The sequence below is a fragment of the Chelonoidis abingdonii genome, chromosome 23 (assembly GCF_003597395.2).
Source record: "Chelonoidis abingdonii isolate Lonesome George chromosome 23, CheloAbing_2.0, whole genome shotgun sequence".
NCBI classification, from domain to species: domain Eukaryota; kingdom Metazoa; phylum Chordata; order Testudines; family Testudinidae; genus Chelonoidis; species Chelonoidis abingdonii.
Window position 1 is genome coordinate 19,390,484 of NC_133791.1, and position 25,681 is coordinate 19,416,164.

General features: G+C 46.3%; 1 protein-coding gene across 5 annotated transcripts in view; it reads right to left on the reverse strand.

The window, feature by feature from the left end:
- Positions 1 to 25,681, reverse strand: part of ZBTB40 (zinc finger and BTB domain containing 40) — a 98,663-nt gene that overhangs the window by 40,663 nt on the left and 32,319 nt on the right. For all 5 annotated transcript variants that reach the window (XR_012654776.1, XM_075060295.1, XM_075060297.1 and 2 more), the window contains 10 exons: positions 18,623 to 18,759; positions 17,945 to 18,143; positions 16,340 to 16,473; positions 13,040 to 13,208; positions 8,905 to 9,321; positions 6,991 to 7,197; positions 4,822 to 4,986; positions 3,990 to 4,204; positions 3,060 to 3,222; positions 2,328 to 2,414 (listed from right to left, as the gene is read on the reverse strand). Coding sequence is in view for 4 of the 5 variants with exons in the window: in XM_075060295.1 (XP_074916396.1) it covers positions 2,328 to 2,414; positions 3,060 to 3,222; positions 3,990 to 4,204; positions 4,822 to 4,986; positions 6,991 to 7,197; positions 8,905 to 9,321; positions 13,040 to 13,208; positions 16,340 to 16,473; positions 17,945 to 18,143; positions 18,623 to 18,759 (1,893 nt within the window). In the remaining variant the exon portion in view is untranslated. The remainder of the gene's footprint in view (positions 1 to 2,327; positions 2,415 to 3,059; positions 3,223 to 3,989; positions 4,205 to 4,821; positions 4,987 to 6,990; positions 7,198 to 8,904; positions 9,322 to 13,039; positions 13,209 to 16,339; positions 16,474 to 17,944; positions 18,144 to 18,622; positions 18,760 to 25,681) is intronic.

Genomic DNA, 25,681 nt, shown 5'->3' on the forward strand with positions numbered 1-25,681 from the left:
CGGAGTGCAGGAGGGGCCTCAAGGCAGGGGTGCATGAGGGGTGCGGACTGTGGGGGGAGCTCAGGGCAGGGGTTGGGGTGCACAGGGGTTCAGGGTGCAGCAGGGAGCTCAGGGCAAGGGGTGAGATGCAGGAGGGGTGTGGGGTGCGGCAGGGGGCTCAGGACAGGGGGTTGGGGGATGGGGTTAAGGAGGGGTTCAGGCTCTGGCCCAGCGTGGCTTACCTCAAGCAGCTCCGGGGCGGCAGTGGCACACACTGGGGCCAGGGCCAGCTTCTTGAATGCCTGCCCTGCCCCTGGCCCCGCGCCGCGCCCGGAAGCACAGTGGCCTCTGGGAGGAGGGGAGGCAGAGGGCTCTGTGTGCATTGCCCTTGTCGCGCCTCTAGGGACATCCCCAGAAGCTCCCATTGTCCGTGATTCCCCGTTCCCAGCCAATGGGAGCTGCGGGGGACAGTGCCTGGCAGCAACGCATGGAGCCCTCTGCCCCCCGGCCTGGGGGCCGCAGGGAACTGGTGCCAGCGGTGCCGCAGGCCGGATCCAAAGCCAGATCCGGCCCACGGGCCATAGTTTGCCTACCCCTGCTCTAAACTCATAGAATATCAGGGTTGGAAGGGACCTCAGGAAGTCATCTAGTCCAACTCCCTGCTCAAAGCAGGACCAATTCCCTACTAAATCATCCCAGCCAGGGCTTTGTCAAGCCTGACCTTAAAAACCTCTAAGGAAGGAGATTCCACCACCTCCCTAGGTAACCCATTCCAGTGCTTCACCACCCTCCTAGTGAAAAAGCTTTTCCTAATATCCAACCTAAACTTCCCCCACTGCAACCTAAACCTGGAACATGCTGTCTACGATCGCTGTTTGGAACTGGAAAAGTGGGACTCCATTCCAGAACCTCTCCACACTAGCTTCCTCCCCTTCAGCTCTACTGAAAATGCTCTCATCAAAGTCTCCAGTGTCCCTCTATTTGCCAAATCTCAGAACCAGTCCTTTATCCTCAGCCTCCCTGATCCGCCAGTCACTTGACACTGCTGACCATGCTACTCTTCTTGAAATCATGTTCTCTCTTGGCTTCCCTGACTGTCCTCTCCTGGTTCTCCTCCTACTTCTCTAATCGCTCCTTCAGCATGTCCTTGGAGGATCCTCCTCATACCCCACCCCAGCTGTCTGTGGTGGTATCACAAGGCTTTGTCTTTATCCCCTTCTTCTCTCCCTCTACACCTCATCTGTGGATAATCTCATCTGCAAACACAAATTCAACTACCATCTCTACCCTGACGGCTCACAGATCTACCTCACTACTCTAGACCTGTCTCCTTCTGTCCTAAGTAAAATCTTGGCCTGCCCTTCTGACATCTCCTCATGGATGTCTAGCCATCAACTGAAGCTCAACATGGCAAAAACAGAGCTCTTAATCTCTCCAGCCCTCCAAACCTTTCCCCCACCTCCTTTCTTGATCACTGTGGACAACACCCCCATCAGGCTTGTCATTCAGGCCCATAACCTGTGCATCATCTGTGACTTGGAATGCTCTCCTATGTCTAAATCTATCAGATTCTTCTTCCATCACATCCCTAAGATATGGCCTTTCCTATCCATCCACAGAGCAACAACTCTCCTCCAGGCTCTCATCATCTCTTGTCTTGATTACTGCAACATTCTTCTTTCTTGGGGCTCGACAAAGGGAACCTTGCCCCACTCATATCCATTCAGAATGCTGCTGCAAGGATCACTCTTTTAGCTCATTGCATTGACCATGACACACACTCCCCTCCTTTTGCGTCCCTCCACTGGCTCCCTCTTCTCTACCATAAGCTATCTCTATCAAACATAAGCTATTTGTATTCACTTTCGAGACCCTTCACAGCCTTTCCCCACTCTACCTATCATCTCTCATTCACTACTGAGATGTTGACTCATGATGCCAGCCTCCATCGCTCACTTGTTAAATTTTCAAACAAGACCCTTTGTGCTTTCTCCTGCACTGTCCCTCACGTCTGGCAGGAGCTCCCCGTAAACACCAACAAAGCCACATCATTAGTCTTCTTCACATCCCTCCTAAAAACTCTCCTTTCCCATGATGCCTACAAAGCACTTGACAACAGTTAGGCTGCTGGTGAGCTGAGTCCACTGGTGCTGACCAGTCGTGTCTGATTGTTTCCTTGTTCTTCCCCTTCTGTTTTGTATCCATCAGTTGTCTTATATTTAGATTGCAAGCGCTCTGGGGCAAGAGCTATTTGTTCTGGGTTTGTACAGCACTAAGCACAATGGGGGCCTGGTCCATGACACAGGTTTCCTACGTGCTATGGGAATATAAATCATAATAACAAAGACCTGAGTGCCTGCACTTGGCATGGACCTGCAGCAGAGCCAGTGTGGGGAAGAGCTCCTTACACTTCTCACACTCGTGGAACTTCACATCTGAAAACAAGAGCATGGGAGAGGTGTGGGCTTAAAGTTCCTTGCAGATCAGACAGTCACTCTGGGCCAGGGCTCCCGATCTAGACACACACCAGTTCTCAAGGCTCCATGTTAGCAAGAGCCCATCTCACTACAGTAAGGAGAAGCATCTTCAGAGAGATGACTTAGCAAAGGGAGGCTGTTATAGAACAAGTTACTCACAGAGAGGGTATGTCTACACTGCAGTTAAACACCCTTGGCTGGCCTGTGTCAGCTGATTAGGGCTCGGGCTGTGGAGCTGTTTAAATGCCGTGTAGATGGTCAGACTTGATCTGGAGGTTAGGCTCTGGGACCCTCCCCCAACACGAGGTCCCAGAGCCTAGCTCCAGCCCAAGCCCAAATGTCTACACTGCAATTAAACAGCCCTGTAACTTGAGCCCTGCGAGCCTGAAACAGCTGACACAGGCCAGCTGCGGGTGTTTAATTGTAGTGTAGACATACCTAGAGAGAGACTCACTGGAGGAGACTGGTTTGATGGAATATAGTGAATTTAGCGCTGTCTCAGGAGACTGCTGTGCACAATCCTGCCAGGTTAGGGTTATTCATGCAGCTCACTTCGATCTCCACAGCACTGGCTCCCCAGAGCACACAGTGGTGGATTCTTACCCGCATGTTCTGCCTTGACGTGCTTCTTGTGAGCAGTAGTGCTGGAGAAGGTTTTGTCACAGAAGTTGCACTGCAGTGAGGAGAACTTGGAAGAGCGGTGATTCTGAGCTGCAAAGACATCAGGGTGATGGGTCCGGTTGTGATACCATAACCCTGACAATTGCTGTAAAGATATAAATCAAACCATGTTACAATGGCAAAGCTGTTCCACGGGGTAATGTGACAGCAACAGGCGGTGGTCATAATGTCACATGGATACAGTGGTTGTGCTCAGTGGGAAGAGACACAGCGAACTGTACTGCTCATCTGATCTGATCCCAACCCACCCTGTGCCACTTAGCACAGTTAATACTTCGCTTGTGTTACTGTAACTCATTTACAACAGCAGTATAGCATCTTGAGTGGGGCTCAGAGATCATGTGAGCTCTACTAAAAAAAATTCATCCCATCACATCTGAAAAGCGCAGCACTATCAGTTCTTTCCCATCTTCCTCACTACGGGCCCCATTTGGGTATACATTTTCATACCCTGCTGCTTCAGAGCCATATGCAACATGGGGAATTCCATTCTAATGGCTCTCAGCAGCCAAGAACGCTAGAAATTTTATACTGAAGTCAAAGCTCAGATTCTGGGGAGTCCAGGACAGGCATTTATCTAAATCTTTGCAACCGACACATTTTCAGAGCCTATAGATTTCTATTGTCCTTGTTTGTATGCCTGTCTTCTTTCCACTTGTCACAGGACAACTCCTGCTCTGAGCAACAAGGAGTCTTGTTCCCTTTGCAATGGAGGCATTGCCCTGTGTGAGTGTCTAATTGCACACTGTCAGTGAGTGGTTTCTCTGAAAAGCAACATGCAATGGAGTATGCTGGAGGGATAGGATAACATGCTGGGGTGTTGGGGTAACATGTGGACTGAGCCCAGCCCACCTGATAGGCTTTGTCACAAATCTCACAGCTGAACGGCTTCCCTCCAACGTGGGTCACCATGTGGCGCTCCAGGAGGGATGGAGCACTGAAGACTTTCCCACAGGTAGTGCAGGGATGGTACTCCCTGGAGTGGACTTCATGAATGTGCTTGCGATGCTCCTGCAGGGTGGGGAAGCTCATCCGACATTTCTTGCAATCATATGGATCCTCAATATCTGCTCCCACAAAGAGGTGGTGAAAAGCAGGGGTGGGGAAGAGAGAGGAAGACGGACAGATCAAGAAGAAAAGAAATGAGAAGAGGCAGCAGAAGGAGGGGAGCAAGAGAGGAAAAGAGATGCTAGTTATTTCCAGGCAATAGCAAATGTCTGAGTTTCAGGATCTTTGTGGGTAGGTACCATTCCCCTCTTTCTTCCCCTGTCACTTACAGCGATGAAGATTCCCAGCTGGTTCTTTGGAGCCCCTTTCTCTTGGCCTGTGTTGTTAGACTTTGCTGTTTCCTTGAGATCCCACCCTTAGGCCCAGAATGTAAAGCTTCTTAACAACAGCCTTTCCCTTCCCAGGAGGGAAAGTCCCACCATAGAAGCACCAGTGAAAGGCCAGACTGCTGTCATTCATAGTGCCCATGAAGCTCCAGGACACCAGGACAGCCCCTTGCATCCCCTGGCAGAGCAAGGACTTCTGTGGTCTGGAACGTCAAGCACTTGAACATGGCATTGCCCCTTCATCTCTGCCTCTCAGTCACATTCTGATGGGCATTTAAGGAGCTCCAGCCGCTCTGTTCTGCCTCATGGGAAGGACTCTGTTTGAGGCATTGCAGGGCTCAGATACTCACTGTGGAAAGTGCGCAGATGGATGGAGAGCCCATTGGCCTGCCTGAATCCTTTCCCACACTCCCTGCAGACATATGGCTTATCTCCGGTGTGAGTCCTCACATGACGAGACAGCTCAATGGATTGGGCGAATACCGCATCACAGTACTGGCAGGCGTACATCTTCCCTGCAGTAAGAGCCAAGATTAGAGGCTGGAACTTCTCCAGCTGGCCCTGACAAGGGGGACAGGATTTCCAGACAACGTAAGCTCACTTCTCAGGAAAGGAGGCAGGAGGTTACGGAACACAAAAGCTCTCATGGAACCAACATCTTGCTCACAACACGAACTTCCAGACAAAAAAGTGGTCCTTCCTAAAGATGCTGGCATCTGAACCACAAAACCTCGTGTGCAAAAAACGATCTCTCTCTGACTATAAACACAGACAATATCATATGTGCAGCTACAATGCAGACCATTTAACCATTAGCTGTTCTACAGACACAGAATTATTGTAAAAACATCTATGCTGTTTGCACACGAGGTTGCAATGTGCTTTACAAACAAAGCAACACATTCTCTGCTCAGAGGAGCTTAAAAGCTTCCATGAGACAAGAAAACATACCCAAGGCAGCAGTCCATCTAACAGAACCACCTGTCAGGGATGGTCTAGAAAATACTTAGTCCTGCCATGAGTACAGGGGACTGGACTAGATGATCGCTCGAGGTCCCTTCCAATCCTATGATTCTGTGAGGGATGATGTAGGAAGCAGTGATGAGTAGAGTGAGGTAGAATGTTTCTACTGAAACATTTTTCAGTCTAAAGTGCAATTTCCTTGAAATTTATGTGTTTTGCAAAAACAGTTTGATTTTTACATTTTTCAGTGAAAAAAATTAAAATGAAGCAAAAATTTTAATTTCATTTAATTTTTCAAAACCTTCTAAAAATGGGTTTTGATTTGGGGGGTTCCCCTCACTTTCTCCCCATTTTCTATTTTTTGTACCTTTTTTCCAGAAGGGAAATTTTTTAAAAGCAAGAACTTTTTCAGTTTTTGAAAATCAAAATGGAAATGTGTTGTGTTTTGAATTTGTAACCAAAATGTATTATGGGAAAATCTACTGCAGAGAAGAGGGGAAGGCAGGTTGCTTTCATGGATGAGGTCAGAAGAGACACTGTTCTAGTCTGACCTCCTGCACAGCACAGGCCATAGAACCTCCATGAATTCAATCCTGCTTGAAACAGTGAGATTGGAGGTAGAGAGGGCATCAGGCAGGCAAGGACAGCAGGGCTGTTCCAGGAACAGAGGGCAGTGCTTAGAAGGTATAAAGCGGAGAACAGGAAGAAGAGACAAAGGGGAAAGAGTGGGGCAGAGACTTGGGATGAGAATTAGTGGAGGGGGAGGAGAAGAGACAGGGACTAGATGGGAACAACACTGTGCGCTGCCTTCCAGGTAAGGTCTTGGATCTTGTATGGGAGACAGTAGAAGTCAGGATGCCAACCTAGGGATTCCAGGAGTGGGCACTGAGGTCAGAGGAGTTTCACAGCTGTGCTTGGAACAGACTAGAGAAGCAGGAAAGCCAGCAGTAATCAAGGCAAAAGATGACCCAGGTGGGGATTGGGGTTTCAGCAGTGGGGACGGAGAGGAAAGGGCAGGTTTACCAGACAGGAAGAAGCAGTGATTCAGCAAAGGACTCAATGAAGGGCTGAGGGGAGGAGTCAACAGACACTGGAGCTGTGGGCCCAGAAGACAGGAAGGAGAGTGGACACAAAGAACAAAAGCAGAGAGAGGGAACATGGGAAGATCTGTTTGAGAGAGTGAGATGGCAGGTGGGGAGTGACAGAGTGATGCCAGAGGCAGCTGGGGAATGATCTGCATCTACCGCTAGGGTGAGTAGCTGAAACCGTTATCAGTAGATAAGGGTGGAGAAAGGCACCAGCCGAGGACAAAAGCAGAGGAGCCATTAAAAGGGAGGCTGAAGGAAAAACCCATCAGCAAGGCAGGAGTAGCAGAGGTAGCCAGGCGTGGATGGATGACTCCTCACGTATGTAAATATTAATATCCTATTCTGCAGCCAGGGCACTTGTAGTTTAACTGTGCTTTAACTGCCAGGTCATGCTCCTCCTCCAACCACACACAAAGGCACACAGGCCCTGGGGCACAATGGGGATGCAGCAGGCTCCAGCAGGCTCACCCTCAGAGTGCTTCTTCTTCGTGTGATAGGCCAGGGCAGAGGCCTGTGTGAAGGTCATGAGGCAGTGCTTGCACATGAAAGGGCGGTCTCCGGTGTGCAGCCGTAGATGGTTCTTCAGGGTGGAGTTGGCCGCAAACTTGGCACCACACTCTTCGCAGGAGAAGGGCTTCTCGTCAAAGTGCTCCGTCAGCTTATGGTACTGCATTCCTAGGGGCAGGAGAACAAGGGCAGCAGTTAACACCCGGCACAAAGGTATCTGGAGAAAGGGTTAAACAGTGAGGTGGCAAACTTTGCAGATGATACTAAACTGCTCAAGATAGTTAAGACCAAAGCAGACTGTGAAAAACTTCAAAAAGATCTCACAAAATTAAGTGATTGGGCAATAAAATAGCAACTGAAACTTAATGTGGATAAATGTAAAGTAATGCACCTTGGAAAAAATAACCTCAACTATACATACAATATGATGGGGGCTAATTTAGCTACAACTAATCAGGAAAGAGATCTTGGAGTCACTGTGGATAGTTCTCTGAAGACGTCCACACACTGTGCAGAGGAGGTCAAAAAAAGCAAACAGGATGTTAGGAATCATTAAAAAAAAAAAAAAGAGATAGAGAATAAGACGGAGAATATCTTATTGCTCTTATATAAATCCATGCTACACTCACATCTCGAATATTGCGTACAGATGTGGTCTCCTCATCTCAAGAGAGATATACTGGCATTAGAAAGATTCAGAGAAGGACAACTAAAATGATTAGGTGTTTGGAACAGGTCCCACGTGAGAAGAGATTAAAGAGGCTAGGACTTTTCAGCTTGGAAATGAGGAGACTAAGGTGGGATATGATAGAGGTCTAAAAAGCCATAAGTGGTGTGGAGAAAGTGAATAAGAAAAAGTTATTTACTTGCTCCCATAACACTAGAACTAGGAGCCACCAAATGAAATTAATGGGCAGCAGGTTTAAAACAAATAAAAGGAAGTTCTTCTTCACACAGTGCAGTCAACCTGTGGAACTCCTTGCCTGAGGAGGTTGTGAAGGCTAAGACTAGAATAGCGTTTAAAAGAGAACTAGATAAATTCATGGAGGTTAAGTCCATTAATGGCTATTAGCCAGGATGGGTAAGGAATGGTGTCACTAGCCTCTGTTTGTCAGAGAGTGGGGATGGAGGCAGGAGAGAGATCACTTGGTCATTACCAGTTAGGTTCACTCCGTCTGGGACACCTGGCTTTGGCCACCGTTGGTAGACAGGATACTGGGCTGGATGGACCTATGGTCTGACCCAGTACGGCCATTCTTATGTTCTTATGTTATTTTGTGCAAAAGCAATACCCCTCCCAGCCCTGACACTAGATCACCGGATGACTGCCTAACTTCACTTCAAAGGAGCTGATTTTCTTAGCAGCCAGCAGTCCCAAACTCCTCTGTCGGCCAGTGGCAGTTAGGGAAGCAAAGAATGACATGGTAGTGAACTCCTTCTGTCCATAGAGCGGTGCTACCCCACCCACCATACTGAGAGCAGGGAGGCTTGGGGGTGGGAGAAAAAGAAACCCAGCGCACTGAGAAGCTTTGGCCTTTTCCTTACCACCAGCTGAAGAACTGAACAGGCCATCTCGCAGTGCAATTATTTCTGGAGGCCTTTTAAATTGCCAGCAGCCCCACTTCTCCTACATGACCCTCATGCAATGGTGGAAAAAACGATCATGCAAAAAGCTGGGGCAATCAGCAGGGGAGGTGAAATGAATTGAACTGCATTCCCCTCTCCACAGTGCAGTTCAGGGCTTCTCAATCTCCCCTAGAGTCCCCAGTGCTCTGACTTCAGGCGATCTAATGTGTTGTTAACAAGGCAATTACCCTGGTATCTAAGCATCTCTTCCCATTCTACTTGTGGAATCTCTTCCAGGTCTAACCCTACCTGAGGCATGAGCAAATTCTCTTCCACAGATGTCACAAGTCACTGGGAGCCGCTTCGTCTTCTTTTTGGCTGTTCCTGCAGCTCCAGGCCCTCCATGGGCCTCCAGCTGATGCTTTTCCAGTTCCTTCTTGGAGGTCTTGATCTCACTGCACTCTTTACACTGCACTTGCTTCCCCTTGGCCACGCGACACCGCTTCATGTGCACCTTCAGACGGCAGTAGAAATGGAAGCTCTTATCACAGGCCTTGCAGACAAAGTTCTTCTTGGAGGAAGTTTTCTCTTGGGGCTCCTTCTGCTCCTTGGTGCTTGCACCCCCAGCCTTCTCCTCCTCCTTGTCCATAGCTTCAATCTGGGATTCACTGTTCACCTTCCACTTCCTGATTCCAGCCTTCTCCCCACTTCCCTCAGTCAGGAGCCCTGTGTGGACAATAACTCCCATTTCAATGCTTACTGACAACTCCAGGTGCTGGTCTTCCTCACCCCATGCCTATTAAGAACTCCTTATCCTGCACTATGCTGCACAGGTGTGAACAGATGCCTGCATGTGTGCAGAACACAGTCACATCCGAATGGCAGCACTTCACACCCACTTTGTGAAGGTCGCAATGACAATATAAGGTGCAAGGAAGTGGAGCATCTGGCCTGCATTTCTCTGTCAAAAATGCCAATATCTACAGACTGTTGGATAAAGCGACAGAGTGCCTGGGCAGAATTTCAAAAAAACTCAGCTCTCATTGCAGCACCAATGAGCATAATTGCAGCTGCAGGGAACTCAGCACTTCTGAAATGGCCTCCTATTCACAGGAGGGAAATTATTGTGTGGGTAAAGATTTGCAGGTTTGAGGCCTTTGTTATGATAGCTCCCTGATGGAACCAGAGATAAGGCAGCACTGAATTCTCCATTTAAAGTGAATGCAGATCCCTTAATTGAATGGGGTAAGTCCCAGGAATCCCTCTCCATCATAGCCTGGGGTGATTCATACTCTTCTAGGTAGACCTCTACTGATTTAAATTCACTCATTGATGCCCCCTTTCCAGAGATTCTAACAATTTTTCAAGCCCTGGTAACGGCACAATCCCAAAAGGCACAAACTGGAAAATGTTCGCCAGACTCCAGCCTACAGGAACCCCCCTGGGGTAATTGGCGTGGTGGAGACAATACAAATACAAACAGTTTTTTGGCTTCTTCGTTATAGCTAGAATTCTGCAAATCTGTGGCCATGGAAACTAGCGCTGAATTCACCCCTTGCCACAGCACTCTTCTCAGGAACTCCAGGCTGCAGTTTTGGACGTTTGTTTCTAACTTTTGTTGTTATGGAGCAAACCTTGCAAATGTAAACCGAGTGTAACCAATGCAGTGATGTCACCCTGAGTTTGCAGACAGCCTGAAAAATAGCTGAGAGATGTTAATTACCTGTGTATTTTAATACACCATTAACTCTGAAACCTAAAGATGTCAATCTGTGGCATACTGAAAATGTAGTGAGCGTAAAATAAACTCTAAGACGACCTTTCAGTTCACCCTCCTTTGCACCATCCACATCTCATCTCTTCCATTTCACAGCCCCACTGAAGTTCCACCCTACTCCCATCCCACAGACCAAATCTACTCCCCTGACACAAGCATAGGAAGCTTTTCCCACCTCACAGCATGGAGGCTTCCTGTAGCCTTCAGCATCTTAAATAAGTTTTTGTGATTAGACCATATACACTTTGTCGGATATGCTACAGTGAACATCCTCTAAGGTATGAGCAGCAAGAAATTTGGGACTTAAGATGTTCCCAGGCCCTGGCTGACTGATACGGCATCCTGGGTGAAAATCCTCTACCTACTGATGTCAGTGGGAGTTTTGCCATTGACTTCATTGTGAGCAGGATTTCACTCCCTGAATTGAACTTGCCAATGAGCTGCAATACTTATCATAGTACATGAACTACCCACAGAACGCACAGGAGGCGTATATGAGGCAGATGCGTAAGGAAGACTCTTAGCACCCACCTCCTGTAATCTAGGTCACTGCCTGTGAGACCCCAGCAGTGGAACGTATATAGACAAGCACTCAACGATGAAGAAATGGTTACTCAAATTATAGGAACTATAGTTCCTCAAGACTGGTTGTTCAAATACATTCCATAACCTGCCCTTCTTCCTGCTACTATGGGGTCTGATTAAGCCTGGATTCTGTATTGGCGAAGGAACTGAGCGGCAGTTGAGGTCATCCTGCCCTTTATGCCCTTGTTTGGGATTACCAGGACACATAGTGCACAGGCACAGCCCCCCAACAGCCACCATTGGCCAACAGGTGCTGAACTCAAGTGCATTGGGTACATAGGCACCAAATGCTGGAACAGATGTGGACAACACGTCTCAAAGAATCACTATTACTGTAAGCTAAGCGACTGTTTTCTGAAGTACACAACCCCACACCCATATAGCTCAACAATGATTACAGATAGCCTGACCAAAATGAGCATCACATCTTGATGCTTCCACTATTGAGTAAAGCTGGTTGCTGCTTGACATATTTCTATTATCAGAACATTGCTCAAAGCATCATCAGAAGCTGCTTGTGCTCTAGCAGAGCAAGCTGTCACTCTCACTAGTGGGTCTATGTGGGCTAATTCATAGAATAAATAGAAATCCAGTTAAGAAGTCTCTGTGTTGAAATGGCCTGACCTTTCATCTGGATAAGCTATGAGCAGACTGGGGGATACCCTAAATGCCTTAGTTCTATCAGTGTGAAAAAAGCACCCTATGAACAGCTAGGGTGTGATGCTTAGGCTTGCCTTTGTTCGAACGTAGTTTTGGCGAAAACACAGGTAGATGTATAATCTGGTTTAGGTGGAAGTCAGAAACTACGTTCAGTATAAATTTTGGGTGAGGTCTCGAAGACACCCTGTTATTATTAAATAAACATATACGGGAGCCCTGTCATTAGTGCTTTTATCATCCTTACCTTCTGGTCAATGATATTGCTACTAAAAATTCTGTTCTGGTAGAAAGATGAAACAGGAAACATGTAGCTGGTGGCTCAAAAGGTGGGCCCATTAACCCTGCCAGTACAATAATTAGATCCCTAGCAGGGGAAAATTTTCTGTCTGGAGGTACTGTCCTCTTATGGCCTGTTAGGAACACCTAGTCACCACAGGGTGTGAAAATGTGGAATGCCCCTGAACTGTAGCATGGAAAGCTGAGATGGCTGCTAAGAGAGCTTATCAATGACAGTAAGTACTGCAGGGTGCCTGGTATCAGAAGTAGAGATGGGAATAACTGACATTGTTGTGTCGAGATAATGAATCTTTTACACCTGACAGAGTAAGTCTCATTGAGTCCTTTCTACTGTGGAGGAGAACATTTTGTATCTCATTTGAACAGATTCTCTGTACTGATGTATACCAGTGAGCATCCATGCTATGACGGATAGGGAATGTGGATCTGGATGGAGGATCTGTCTATCTGTTTGAAATAAGATATCTGTACTGGAGTTTGGATGGGTCTGAGAATCAGAACAGCCTCAGCCATGCTGGCACTACCATGATCATTCTGGCTGTATCCTGCCTGAGCACCTGGGAGCAATGGAATTAGAGAGTAAGCATACATACAATAGGGCCAAATTCAGAGTACAGTGGGAGAAACAGCCTGAATGTTCAAACAACCACTAAAATGCATAGTCCTTGTGCTATAGGATTGTCATGTCACTACAGACTTGTGCTGGACAATACTGTTATCTTCAGTCAACCTATGAGATGGCTAATGTGTTTACAATACAAACAGAGAAACCTACATATATCCAGTATCATGTGAACAGCCAGAGTGGAGATAGCTCCACATGAAAATAAACCAGTGCACATGCAAAGGAGCTAACAAACAGCCTGAGTGGTTCCTGAGCAAAAGCCTAGCCCATGAAATCACATACAAAGGAGTGGGTGAATCACTGAAGTTAGAGATGGTCTAATAGGTGTTGACCAATCAATCTCTCTCTCTACTAATCTACATTAGGAATGACCTTACAGTACATTTCCTAGTACTTGGGGACATGAATGAATCCACTAGGATCCTAGTAAAAACACTTTCCAGCTCCAATTATCAGAGATTGGTGTAAGCAAACTGGAGTGGCACCTGCAGGTTTCTTACCCACATGCCCCAGCTCCTGCATCACTGGCTGTAGGCCAGGGAAAGACTCATGAACAGTGCATAACAGCTGACAGATCTTGATGGCAGGTACAGACTTCTCCTGTGCAGTGCTCAGAGCTGCTTTCAAGGAGGCCTCTGAACTCTCCTTCTGAGAAGAAATACTCAGTAGCTAAAGAAACACAAGAGAAGAAGTAGTTACATGGCAGACAATGATATTTTTTTATTCCTGTACTTGCTTTAGCTTGGTTTAGACCCCCTATGAGAAACAGAAGAACACGCCTTTCACCACAGAGCTCAGAACATAAGAACAGCCATAATGGGTCAGACCAATGGTCCACCTAGCCCAGTATCTCATTTCTGACAGCGGCAAATGCCAGATCCTTCAGAGGGAACGAACAAGCCAGGCCAATTTTGAGTGATCCATCTGGTCATCCAGTCCCAGTTTCAGGCAACTGGAAGTTTAGGGATGCCCAGAGCATGGGGTTGCATCCCTGACCATCTTGGTTAATAGACGTTGATGGACCTGTCCTCCATGAACTTCTCTAATTCTTTTTTGAACCCAGTTATACTTTTGGCCTTCACAACATCCCCTGGCAACAAGTTCTACAGGGTGACTGTGAGTTGTATGAAGAAGTACCTTCTCTTGTTTGTTTTAAACCTGCTGCCTATTAATTTCATTCGGTGACCCTAAGTTGTGTTATGTGAAGGGGTAAACAACACTTGAAATAATAACGCTTTCTCCATACCATTTGTGATTTTATAGACCTTTATCATATCCCTTAGTCATCTCTTTTCTAAAATGAGCAGTCTCAGCCTTTTTAATCTTTCCTCATATGGAAGCTGTTCCATACCCCAATCATATTTTTGCCCGTCTCTGCTTTTCCAATTCTAATATATCTTTTTGGAGGTGAGACAACAAGAACTGCACACAATATTCAAGATGTGTGTGTACCATGAATTTATACAGTGGCATTATGATATTTTCTGTCTTATTATCTATCCAGTGTTAGCTTTTTTGACTGCCGCTGCATATTGAGCAGACATTTTCAGAGAACTATCCACGATGACTCCAAGATTGCTTTCTTGAATGGTAACAGCTAAGTTAGACCCCATCATTTCATATGTATAGTTTGGATTATTTTTTTCCATTTTTTTCCAATTACTTCGCACTTACTGAAACTGAATTTCATCTGCCATTTTGTCACCCGGTCAAGTGAGATCTCTTTGCAACTCTTTGCAGTCAGCTTTGGACTTAACTATCTTCAGTAGTTTAGCATTGTTTGCAAATTTTGTTCAGCCCTTTTTCCACATCATTTATGAATATGCTGAATAGCACATGTCAGTACAGATCCTTGGGGTACCCCACTATTTATCTCTCTTCATTGTGAAAATTGACCATTTATTTCTACTCTTGGTTTCCTATTTTTAACTAGTTACTGATTCATACGAGTACCTTCCTTCTTATCCCATGACTGCTTACTCTGCTTAAGAGTCTTTGGTGAGGCTCCTTGCCAAAGGCTTTCTGAAAATCAAAATACACTACACCCACTGTATTAGTCTTATTCACATGCTTGTTGACTCTCTCAAAGAATTCTAATAGATTGGTGAGGCATGATTTCCCTTTACAAAAGCCTTGTTGCCTCTTCCCCACATATTGTGTTCATCCATGTGTCTGATAATTCTATTCTTTACTATAGTTTCAACTAATTTGTCTGGTACAGAATCTGACAGATTGTAGAGGCAATTATTAAATATTTGCTCCCCATGTAGGTACTTATAGACTGTGAACAAGTCACCCCTTAGCTTTCTCTTTGTTGAGCTAAATCCATTAATATCTGTGCCATCAGACACAACTGCTGCTGCCACCAATAGGCTCCCTGGCCTGTAATTGCCAAGATTGCCTCTGAAGCCTTTTTTAAAAATAGGTGTTACATTAGCCATCCTCCAGTCATCTGGAACAGAGGCTGATTTCAATGATAGGTTACATACCACAGTTAGTAGTTTTTTAATTTCATATCCGAATTCCTTCAGAACTTTTTGGTGAATACCATCTGGTCCTGGTGACTTATTACTGTTTAATTTATCAATTTGTTCTAAAACCTCCTCTACTGCTGACCTTTGTTTGGCAGATATTGTGTTTTACTTAGTTTATAACTAAGTTTATAACTAGTTTATAACTCTGCACCAGTGGAAGGGCTTCTGGGGATTTAAAAAAAAGAAAATGTTACAGTACTTCAAGTGCTCAACTTGCTGCTTTTGGACTGAGCCAAACTAGCACTGCTGCTCCAAGGAAGTGGGGACCATTTCGATTCCCAATAGCTCATTCTCCTTGAGGGCAATGACATTGTTAGCTAACTGGTAACTCCAGCCTTTCATTGGGAGGTAGCCTGGATGTGCTGTGATTCATAGGACATTAAAGTCAAATAATTCCAGTGATCTTTGGGCATTACCCTCCCCTTCAACCCTGATCCCATAGTACAATACCCACTGTAGCTCTTCTTGGCCATAGAAACACAAACTGTGTATGGGATAAGCAACAGCATGGAAAGAGTTGAGACTGTTACTAGGGAGTCTGCATGAGAGAACTTTCCATTTTGACAAATATTTGTAGTCAGTCTAAATAACACCAAATCCCCAGAGAGGCTGCATCATCAATTAGCAAAAGCAGAGCTGATCAGCTGGAGGCTGCTCTGTGAATAAATTTCGCCCGCCAACCAGCCAGCCACTGAGGAGCCCAGCAAATGCTTCTGCCTCTTTTAGTTCTACAGGCTCGATGTGGCCTAGTCTCCCTTTGCTAGAGGTGAATGCCAAGGTGGGCTCGTCAACATTACAGGACAGCTAAAATCCACCAAGTCATAGCAACAGTCATATCATTCTCAGCATGTCCCCTATGAATACTTCACTTGCATGACAGGCAGTCTGGAAGCTGCTGACCCACAGGACAATCCATACCACGCTAGCTGCCAGCTGTGCTTTCCATAAGACATCTATGCCACTTTGCAGAGTTGAGCTGGTACTGTATGTCAGGGCACCCACACTTTGCTCAAATGAGGACCTACTGGTAACTTCCCAGGAGCCAGAGCTGCATGCATACCTTGCATAAAATGTCTGGCATCTCCTCATTCTAAGAGAAGGGGAGCTCTGAGAAAAAACAGATGCCAGCATGCCATGCTCTACTCTGATCTAAGTGGTTTCAACTTGGATCAGGATGGAACATTTCAAGCTAGGAAGAAGATCATGGGATGTACATTGCATTAAAGCAGAGGACAGCTGTGGGCCACCTTACCACCCCATCAGTACCTCTTTCACTGCCTCTGTGAGGCCCACTTCTCCTGGAGCCAAGCCCTCCAGACCAGCTCTCTGTTTGATGGCCTCTGAGATCAGCTTGCTGTGTCTCAGTATTATCTCGATGGCTGTGCTTTCACTGGTGGCCACTGAAGGAAGAGAAGACATTAAGAATGGAGTGGGTTCCTGCGGGCTCTTATCTCTATTCACCCCATTTCAGACAGGGGCCCCTCGCTCAGTGGGAATGCTTCCCTTTGGGAGTGCGGGGAGGGTGAAAGACTAAGGTGCAGACTTTGGTGGTATTAGTTATGGCTGTGAAAACACCATCCAAGAACAAATCCAACTAGAGATAAAGCAGGAGTAACAGTTTTCAGTGCTTGTCCACTTTGGAGGGTGGGGTGAGAAGAACAGGTCTCCTGATTCTTTTGGGATTTCATTACGAACACTGTCAATTTAAACAGTCATCACACTTCTCTCTGAGTGCATCCTGACTGCTTTTGTAACCAGCAGTGCTGCAGTGGAAGAGATTAGAGGATAAATATATTTTCTCTAGTTTTTCCAGTGTGTTTATGTGGTACATTTAACAGCAGTTTGTGTACAGTCAGCTTTACTCTTTTCCAGCATTGTGAATCAGCCAGCTGAGCTCTACTCTTGTTTGTGTGAGATTATTATTCAGTAATTGGGGAAAGAAAATCATTTTAAAGTAGGAAAATGTGATTATAGTTGGCAGGGAAACTCAGGGGCAGAAGTAAGTTCTGGAGAGACAGGCAGTAGACTTGTGCCAGCTGTGGCCTTGGATTTACCATTATTTTATGTTTTCAAACTGATAGGGTTTCAGTTTGATGATACCTCTTGAATTCTTTCAAATCATTTTTTTCCTGAATGTGCTCACCAGATGCAGGGAGGTGAGACACTTGCATTGCCGTTACCTGGCAAGACACCAGGGAAGGGGAACTGAGTCAGGGAAAGTCAAACACCCTCCCCAGGCCTCAAAAGCTTTGCTAATTCCTAGAGACAAATGATGCATTGTTTGAAAGAGTTCAGTAAGTACAAGTTCTCCAATCCAGCTGTGCCTCCTTATCTCTCATTTCAATGAATAATACGCTGCACAATTCTAGCAATGCATAACACCACATGGAAAGCTGTTGTTCTGGTATTTCCAGCCCCAACTATAAAGAGGGTGTGCTGGAAGTCACACAAGATGGCTTTTGCCATTTTTCCAGCCAATTTAGAGGGTGTCCCAGGGAATTCAGAGAAACAGACAAACCTCTAGATGCTTATCTGACCTCTAAAGTATTTAGTCACCACTTCACAGGTTTGGGGTGAGAGCTGATATACATCTCTACATCTGAAGCGAGGTTGGGGGGGGGGGGGAGGAGAGCACAGGAAGTGAGAAGATCTGGTGGGATCTGAAAGAACCTCTGAAGCACAGAAAAACAGTAGACTGAGTGATATCTGTGAGGATTTGTTGTTGACTGGGGGGAGGGAGGATCTGTAGATAATCCACTTCTGATGTCTACGGGGAGAAGGATCTGGTGGGAACAATGATAAAGGCACCTCAGCGAGGATCTGGTGGGATCTAGAAGGAAAGCATCTTTGTCCAAAGTACAATATCACTACCTGTTTGGAAGAAAAACTCTGCATTGGGTTCCTTCCGGATTTCCTCAATGAGCAGGTTCAACGGAAGCTCTGCCTCTCGCGCTGCCAGTAGCAGCTGCCAAACGGCAGTCACCGACACAGTTTGTTCTTCCAGTGCTGCAGATACCAGTGAGCTGAAACCACTCGAGCCAGTCTCCCTCTTCACAATCTGTTCCATTACCTTCAAGAGACAGGCACCAAGACACTAAGAGGAACTTCTATGCATCTGACACAGACTAGCTGGAGATCTGGACTCTCATTTTTCTATTGTCCTGCTGAAACCTATACCAGGAACATGTGTCACGTGACCAAAATGCTTGAGCCCTGCAGCAGCTAATGTGCAGCCAGACTGGGTGCTTACAGGAGCACCAATGCGTGATGAGACATGCCAATAAAAAGAGAAACTGAAGCCATTCCCTCGGCTGTGGAGAGGGTAGTTGCTGTTTGGCAACTTTTAGCTTCATTAATCCATCTCCTGTTGTGTTTTGCTGCACCTGGTGGAAGCTAGAGAGACATTAACCAAACCTCTGCAGTAAAAAAAACCCCACACCGTGTTGCAATGATGAATGGAATAATCGGGTCCTCTCTAGCCTTCCACATACAAATCAGGGTTTAGGACACCATGTTCTAGGCAAATACAAAGACAGACAATCCTCTCACCTCCCTTTCTCCAGGAGCTAAATTTTGTGCAGCTGAGATCCCTCGCAGCAGCATCTGCGTGTCCATGAAGAGCTCTGCAAAGTTTTCTTGGTATCGTTTCAGTAGTTGGGTCCCATAATCCTCTGGGGTCCATCTGGCTGAATGCAAATGAAAACAACAGTTCAATATGTTGTGCCCTTCTGATGCTCAGAGCTAAGGGGATATAGCAGTTAGGGGGCCACAGTGGCACATGAAGTTACTACAGTACCCTTTCACTTGGGAGACCTGGGTCCAAATCCAAGCACAAGGGAAAAACAGGTTTCAATTCCAGTCACTAATGATCTGTAATCTGAAAATTGAGGGAAGCACAGATTCTCCTCACAAGAGCCTTGGAGGCTAGGGGGTTGCAGGACAGGTCTGAGGTGTCTTGGTAGTACTGCAATATGAACAACAGAGGGTAGATACTCCAGGTCAGGACTGAGGGTCACTAGCAGAGCCCCAGGGATCAGAAGAAATGGACGGTAGCAGGTGTGAGGTGCACTGGCTGAACTGTGTAACAGAAGTTTGCGGTGTCCACCTGCCCTCTAGTTAGGTCTAGCCAAGTGCTATTAGCCATTCAGTTGTCTGAGCTCTAAACTTATCCCTATAAAAGGATACATTATAAACTGTACAGTGTGTGTACACACATAAGTCTCTTGGCTGCAAACAGATATTCCTAGTCTAGTCAAAGCATCAGTCACAGTCCTCCTAGTTCAGAAGATCAAAGGCTCAGCTTCTGGCCAAGGCCAACAGACCTTGTAGTCTAGCATGTGAAGACAATGCTGTGAGGTGATCCTTCACAGTGTCTCCTTTTGATTCCCCTGACTTTTAGTTGTCAATACATTGAGGGGGCCTATGGTCTATTAGTCACAGCCTTTGAATAACTCATCTCTTCAGTTAACCCTTCTTCAGCTGTGTACAAGTACACTACACCATTTCCCAAACATCCAAACAACCACATGACCAAGATAATCTGGGTCTGGGTTATCTTTGATGAAAATATTTAGGGGAAAGTAAAGCAAACTGTGGATTGCAAATCAGCAGCCAAACATACATACATACATACATACAATAAAATGCCTCTTCTGAAGACTTGAGAAATGATGAACCTAGAATGCGACATTCCACTGTAGGCACATCAATACCAGAACATCGGTGAAAACTTGAGTGAATCAGGAAAGAGCACCAATGTGATTCAGATGCTGAAGGAAGGAATGAGTAACAATTACAGAGCTATTGGGCTCTTGGGGAATAGATAGAGATTCTCAAAGAATTGGAAATGCATGCACTCTAAAGAGAGAGCACAACTCTTTACTGTGGTGAAAGGGGCAATGGGAGTTAATGGATGAAATTAAGAAAAGGAAGATTCAGAGTGAGTATCAGGAAAAACTTCCTGCCAGTGAATTCAATGAGACAGTGGCCTGGTCTTCCAAGGAAAGTGGTGAAAGTCTCATTGTCCAGTCTAGCTTTAAATGTAGCACTCTGGAGCTGCATGGAACAATCCTGCACTGAGCAGGGAGCTGGGCTAAGAGCTAGTAGGTTTTTTCTCATATTTAATGTTTAAGATTTCATTAAACAAACATTAATTCTTAGAATTTATTCCAAACCTTGTAACCACGTCAAGCTCTGAAAATGGAAGCACGCTTAATACGAGTCACTTAAACTCCATCCACAGCAATAAGGTACATTTCACATCACAGTAATTCTGCACCAAATCCAAAGTGGTTCAATTTGACACACAGTGCAGTGCAGTGCCAGTGGACTCTCCCTCGCTCTTTATTTCCATGGTAAAGAACATTGTGCTTTTATTTATTCCAATTTCAATTTCAGGATATGCAACTCATGTAATGAGGGAATACTCCTCCCTGGAATGGGTATTACCACGAGATAATTAGCCACACTCAGAGTCTGATGTTTCAAGGGAAGCAGTGGTACTCAACAAATGATGAGGCAAACTGTCTGCCTGGAATGTTTGTCACAGGGATTTATCAGTATTATGAGCACAAATTTGCTTTCTATTAAACATTCATTTACATTTCACTGCATTTCAATTTAGTTTATAATTTTTAAGTGGGTTCAGCACTGATGAAAGATGCTGGCCTATTCGAAGTCCAGGAGGGAGGACCGAGGCCCACGTAGGACAGAAGCTCCAACCCCACTCAGATGAAGGATGGTCCCCAGAGCTCAAAAAACAATATTCCATGGGACAAGTAACAGAAAATCCAGGGACACGTGTCAGAGTCAAAGGTTCAAAACAAAGGTACTGGATAGAGACAGTGAGCAGAATAGTCCGGATAATGCCCACTGCTCTGCAAGGGAATCTGGATATTGCGAAAGCGAACTCTGCCCAGAGATGTAAACAAATGAGAGAATGGAAGCTGGCCCCATGGTTGCAAAGAACCCCTCACCCAACCTCTGCTTCCTGGATTCATGTGTGGCCACGGTGATCAGCATCAGGAGGCAGCTGAGGAGGTAAGTTCCCTCTAAGCTGTGCAGCCATGCAGCAGGCTATCAAGGGCCGTGCAGGCAGGGAGAGGCACCCCTCCCCCGACCCGGCCCAGCCCTGCAGAGCTGCCACAGCCGGGGAGAAGTATCCCTCCCCCGGCTGAGCTACTGTGGTGAGAGAGGACTGGGGGAAGTCCTCTCTCCCTGCTGCAGCCTGCACCCCAAACCAATCATCCACCCCCCAAGCCTTCAACCCCAGCCTTACCCCCCTGTACCTCAACCCTCTGCCCCACCCTGAGCCCACACCCACACTTTGAACCCTCGGCCCCACCCCCACCACACATCACCTCCATATTGGTGCACATAACAAAATTCATTCCGTATATGGACATAAGAAATGAGAGGGAACACTGCCGAGGTGGTGCTGGAACTCTGCGCAGCCATGGACAGGGAGTGTCTAAATAGAAAACGTGCAGGAAGAAGTGCAGCCAGAACCTCAGCAGGAGGTTCCAGAGGAGCCAGAATAGGGGCTGCAATGGGGCACACTGGAGGTAGGCATCCGCTAGGGCTTCCTATGTGGGATCGACCGCCTTGGAGCCTGAAATCTTTCACAGAAATGAGCAGAAATGCATTCTCAGTGGTTATTTGGGAGCTATACTCTTTTCTCCCCAATGCTGTGGTGATCCATACTTTCATGGTCTCCAGCTGCAGTTACACTTTGAGACTGCCCAGCCACCTACTCCAAACTGCAGTTGTGGCAAAACGCAGCAGCACCGCTACTCAAAGGCTTTGTACTCAACAGATATTAAAGCAGGTTCAAGGACGCCAGCAGCAGCTATCACATAGGGACTGCTTCAAAGGGCTCGTTAGTACCACACACTGATTCTGAAACGCAGTAACAGCTCCAGTCTACGTGACAGCCAACCTGTCACCCTATGGCCTGTTCCTGGGAAGGAACTACTGACTCTCCTGTGTTACTATATCGACACTGAGCTGTGACACAGGAAAGCCCCTCCCTTTTAACTTACTCCATGACACACCTGTGCGACCTGCCTGGGCAAGGCCAAACACCAATTCTAGATTAGATTATTAGAGCTGGATTTTCACCGGGCTGTATAAATGATGACTACATACTGCAGGACTGCAGCCACTAACGGAAAGAGCTCCAAGGGTGGCCTGGGTTCAGTGTGGGAACCTACATTCCATATGGTCATTAATGATGTGGAAGGTGCAACTGTTTAAATGGCCCATCTGCTGCAGAGGTTAAAGCTTTGCCCACTCTCCATCTCTGATTCTTTCTTTAGTCACGTATATTATATCTAGCTCTCTTATAAAACCCTGTAAGATCCTGAGAGAGATCTCAGGGACACCCATCAGCTCTAGGGAGACTGTAGTGCCTATACACTCTGCAGAACCAAAGAGACTCCTGTCCTTTAGTGGGTCAGATTTTCAGCTGGCATCTAGAGCCACTCATTTCAACGGATCTACACCAACTGAAAATCTAGCCCACAATCTCCACACGAGTCCCAAGCCCCGGGGAAGGGCATTTAAAACCAGCCTTATAGAAGAAAGGTAGTCACAACCTTAGCTCTGGAAAAAGACTCATTTCCCTCAGCCATGAGACTGGCTAACATGAAATACTGGGCAGGCAACGCAATGTCTGTGCTTGAATGCTTTGGTACCTGTGAGGCTTTGGTATCTGCTTTTCTCAAATAAGGGGACACCTGTAGCAGCAGCCAAATATGCTATTAACGCATCAGTGCACCAGTGTAGCAGAGTGATTACCCGCTCCTGCCCTGCGGGGCTTGAAACAGCCCACAAAAGGGCTGTGGTTAGGGCAAGAAGCCTGGGCTGATTGGAGGAAAGTAGGCTCAGCTGTGGCCATGCCCCAATCAGGCCCAGCTGTCCTCTATAAAAGGCAGTGAGCCAGAGGCCCACTCAATCTTCCTCTGCCTGAAGAGGAGGAAGGGCTTGGCTGCAGGGAGTTAGAGACAGGGTACCTGAGTGGAGTAGAGCTGGGGAAAGGCTGGGGAGCTTCAGCCTGGAAAACCCCAGGCTGTGGCCTAGCATAAGGCTAACAGGTACTGGGCGTGGCAGAGGGCAGCCCAGGAGTAGGCAAAGGCAGCAGGTCCAAACCCAACCTTGACAGTGATGAGTAGACTGATACTGCAGTCTGCCCCAGGGCATGGGGGCTAGATGATGACTGACAGTAGCCTGATACTGAGGTGAAATGGGGATAGTGGGTGGGGGTTTCCCGGGGAGGAGAGACCCTGAGGCTGAAAGGGGTTACTACCAGGGGGCAGCACTTGAGATAAAGGGACACCAGGGCCTGGGAGGGACACGGGGTCAGAGGACAGGAGGATCACTGAGAGACCTGCAGAGGGTGCCCTTGGCTGGCAGTGAGCTAATTCCCTGAGAGACCAGCAGGAGGCGCCGCAGGGGTAAGCCCAGACACTTACAATCAAACAGTGGAGTTCAGCAACTATGCCTATAAAAGGAACACTGTATGCAACCATAGATACCAGTGCTGGTATGTTCATGTGATTAACTAAAAGCTTATTTGTAATTAGATACTGGACAGAAACACTCTTGTATTTAACAGATTTAACAATATGGCTTCAAAATTATTAGATTTAAATTTCACCAAGAAGTAGTTATGGGCTTGCATATGGTAACACTTGCTCTGTATCATAACATGGGCCCTGGGAGGGACAGACCATTGTCACTGGCAAAGTCCTCTTATCCCATTGTTCTTTTACTCATCTGGTGTTTTGTGAAAATAGTCTCAATTTCTGCTGTTATAAAAGTAAGTTTTCAGACGTTCACTGAAGTCCAGACAAACATCCAGACTTTCTGGCCATTATTTGAGCTGAGCCTGCAACACTTTGAAGATTTCACAGACTCATGGATTCTAAGGGCAGAAGGGACCACTGTGATCATCTAGTCTGATCTCCTGTGTAACACAGGGCAAAGAACTGCCCCACAATCATTCCTAGAGCATATCTTCTAGGATAACATCCAATCTTGATTTAAAAATTGCCAGTGATGAGAATTTGCCTTGGTTAAAAATTGCCTGTTAAAAATGTACATCTTATTTCCAGTCTCATTTTGTCTAGCTTCAACTTCCAGGCTCTGGCTTGCGTTGTAACTGTCTCTGACAGATTGCAGGCACCATTATCAAATATTTCTCCTCATGTAGGTATTTATAGACTGTGATCAAGTCACCCTTAGACAAATTGGAGGACTGGGCCAAAAGAAACCTGATGAGGTTCAACAAGGACAAGTGCAGAGTCCTGCACTTAGGATGGAAGAATCCCACGCACTGCTACAGACTAGGGACCAAATGGCTAGGCAGCAGTTCTGCAGAAAAGGACCTGGGGATTACAATGGACGAGAAGCTGGATATGAGTCGACAGTGTGCCCTTGTTGCCACAAAGGCTAATAGCATTTTGGGCTGTATAAGTAGGGGATTTGCCAGCAGATTGAGGGATGGGATCATTCCCCTCTATTCAACATTGGTGAGGCCACATCTGGAGTACTGTGTCCAGTTTTGGGCCCCACTCTACAAGAAAGATATGGAAAAATTACAAAGAGTCCAGCGGAAGGCAACAAAAATGCTTAGGAGGTAGGATGGTAGGAGCACAGTAGCACGTAGCTGATTATGAGGGAGAGGCTGAGGGACTGGATTGTTTTATCTGCGAGAGACGCAATAAGGGGGATTGATAGTGCTTAATTAGTGTTGATAAGAGGTTCCCAAAGAGAATCATACATAGAAATGGCATATGGTCAGACAAAGGTTCATCGTAGCCCCACGCTCGTCTGTTCTACCGACAGTGGCCAATGCCAGAGATTGCCCCAGCGGAGCTAACTACAGGCAGAATGATCAAGTGATACTACTCTTTGATCTCATCTACCTCGACAAACAGAAGGTAGGGACACCATTCCTTACCCATCCTGCTAATAGCCATTTATTTGACTTAACCTCCATGAATTTTTACAGTTCCCAGCTTTTGTCCTAACCTTCACCCCTCTCAGGTAGGATGCCACAAGTTGACTGTGTGCTTGTGTGAAGAACTTCCTTTTATTTGTTTTAAACGCCTGCTGCCCATTAATTTCATTTTGGATGGCCCCTAGTTCTGTATATGGGATAGGAATAACTTTTCCTTATCCACTTCTCCACATCACTCATGATTTTATACCTCTATCATTATCCCTCCTAGTCTCCTCTTTCCAAGCTGAAGATCTAGACCTATCTTTCTCATTAGGGCCTCTCCAAATCCCTATCCATTTTAGTTGCCTTTTTGAACCTTTTCTATGCCGATATCTTTTGAGGTGAGGAGACCACATCTGTACACCGGTATTCGAGATGTGGGTGTATCATGGATTTATTAGGGCATATTCTCGTCTATTCTCTATCCCTTCTTAATTTTCCTAACTCCTGCTTACTTTTTGACGCCTCTGCACACTCGTCGGACATCTTCAGAGAACTGTCCTGAATCGACTCCAACAACTTTTTTCCTCCTCGTTGTAGCTAAATTAGCCCTCATATTGTATGTATAGTTGGGTTATTTTCAAGATGCATTATTAATTTGTTTT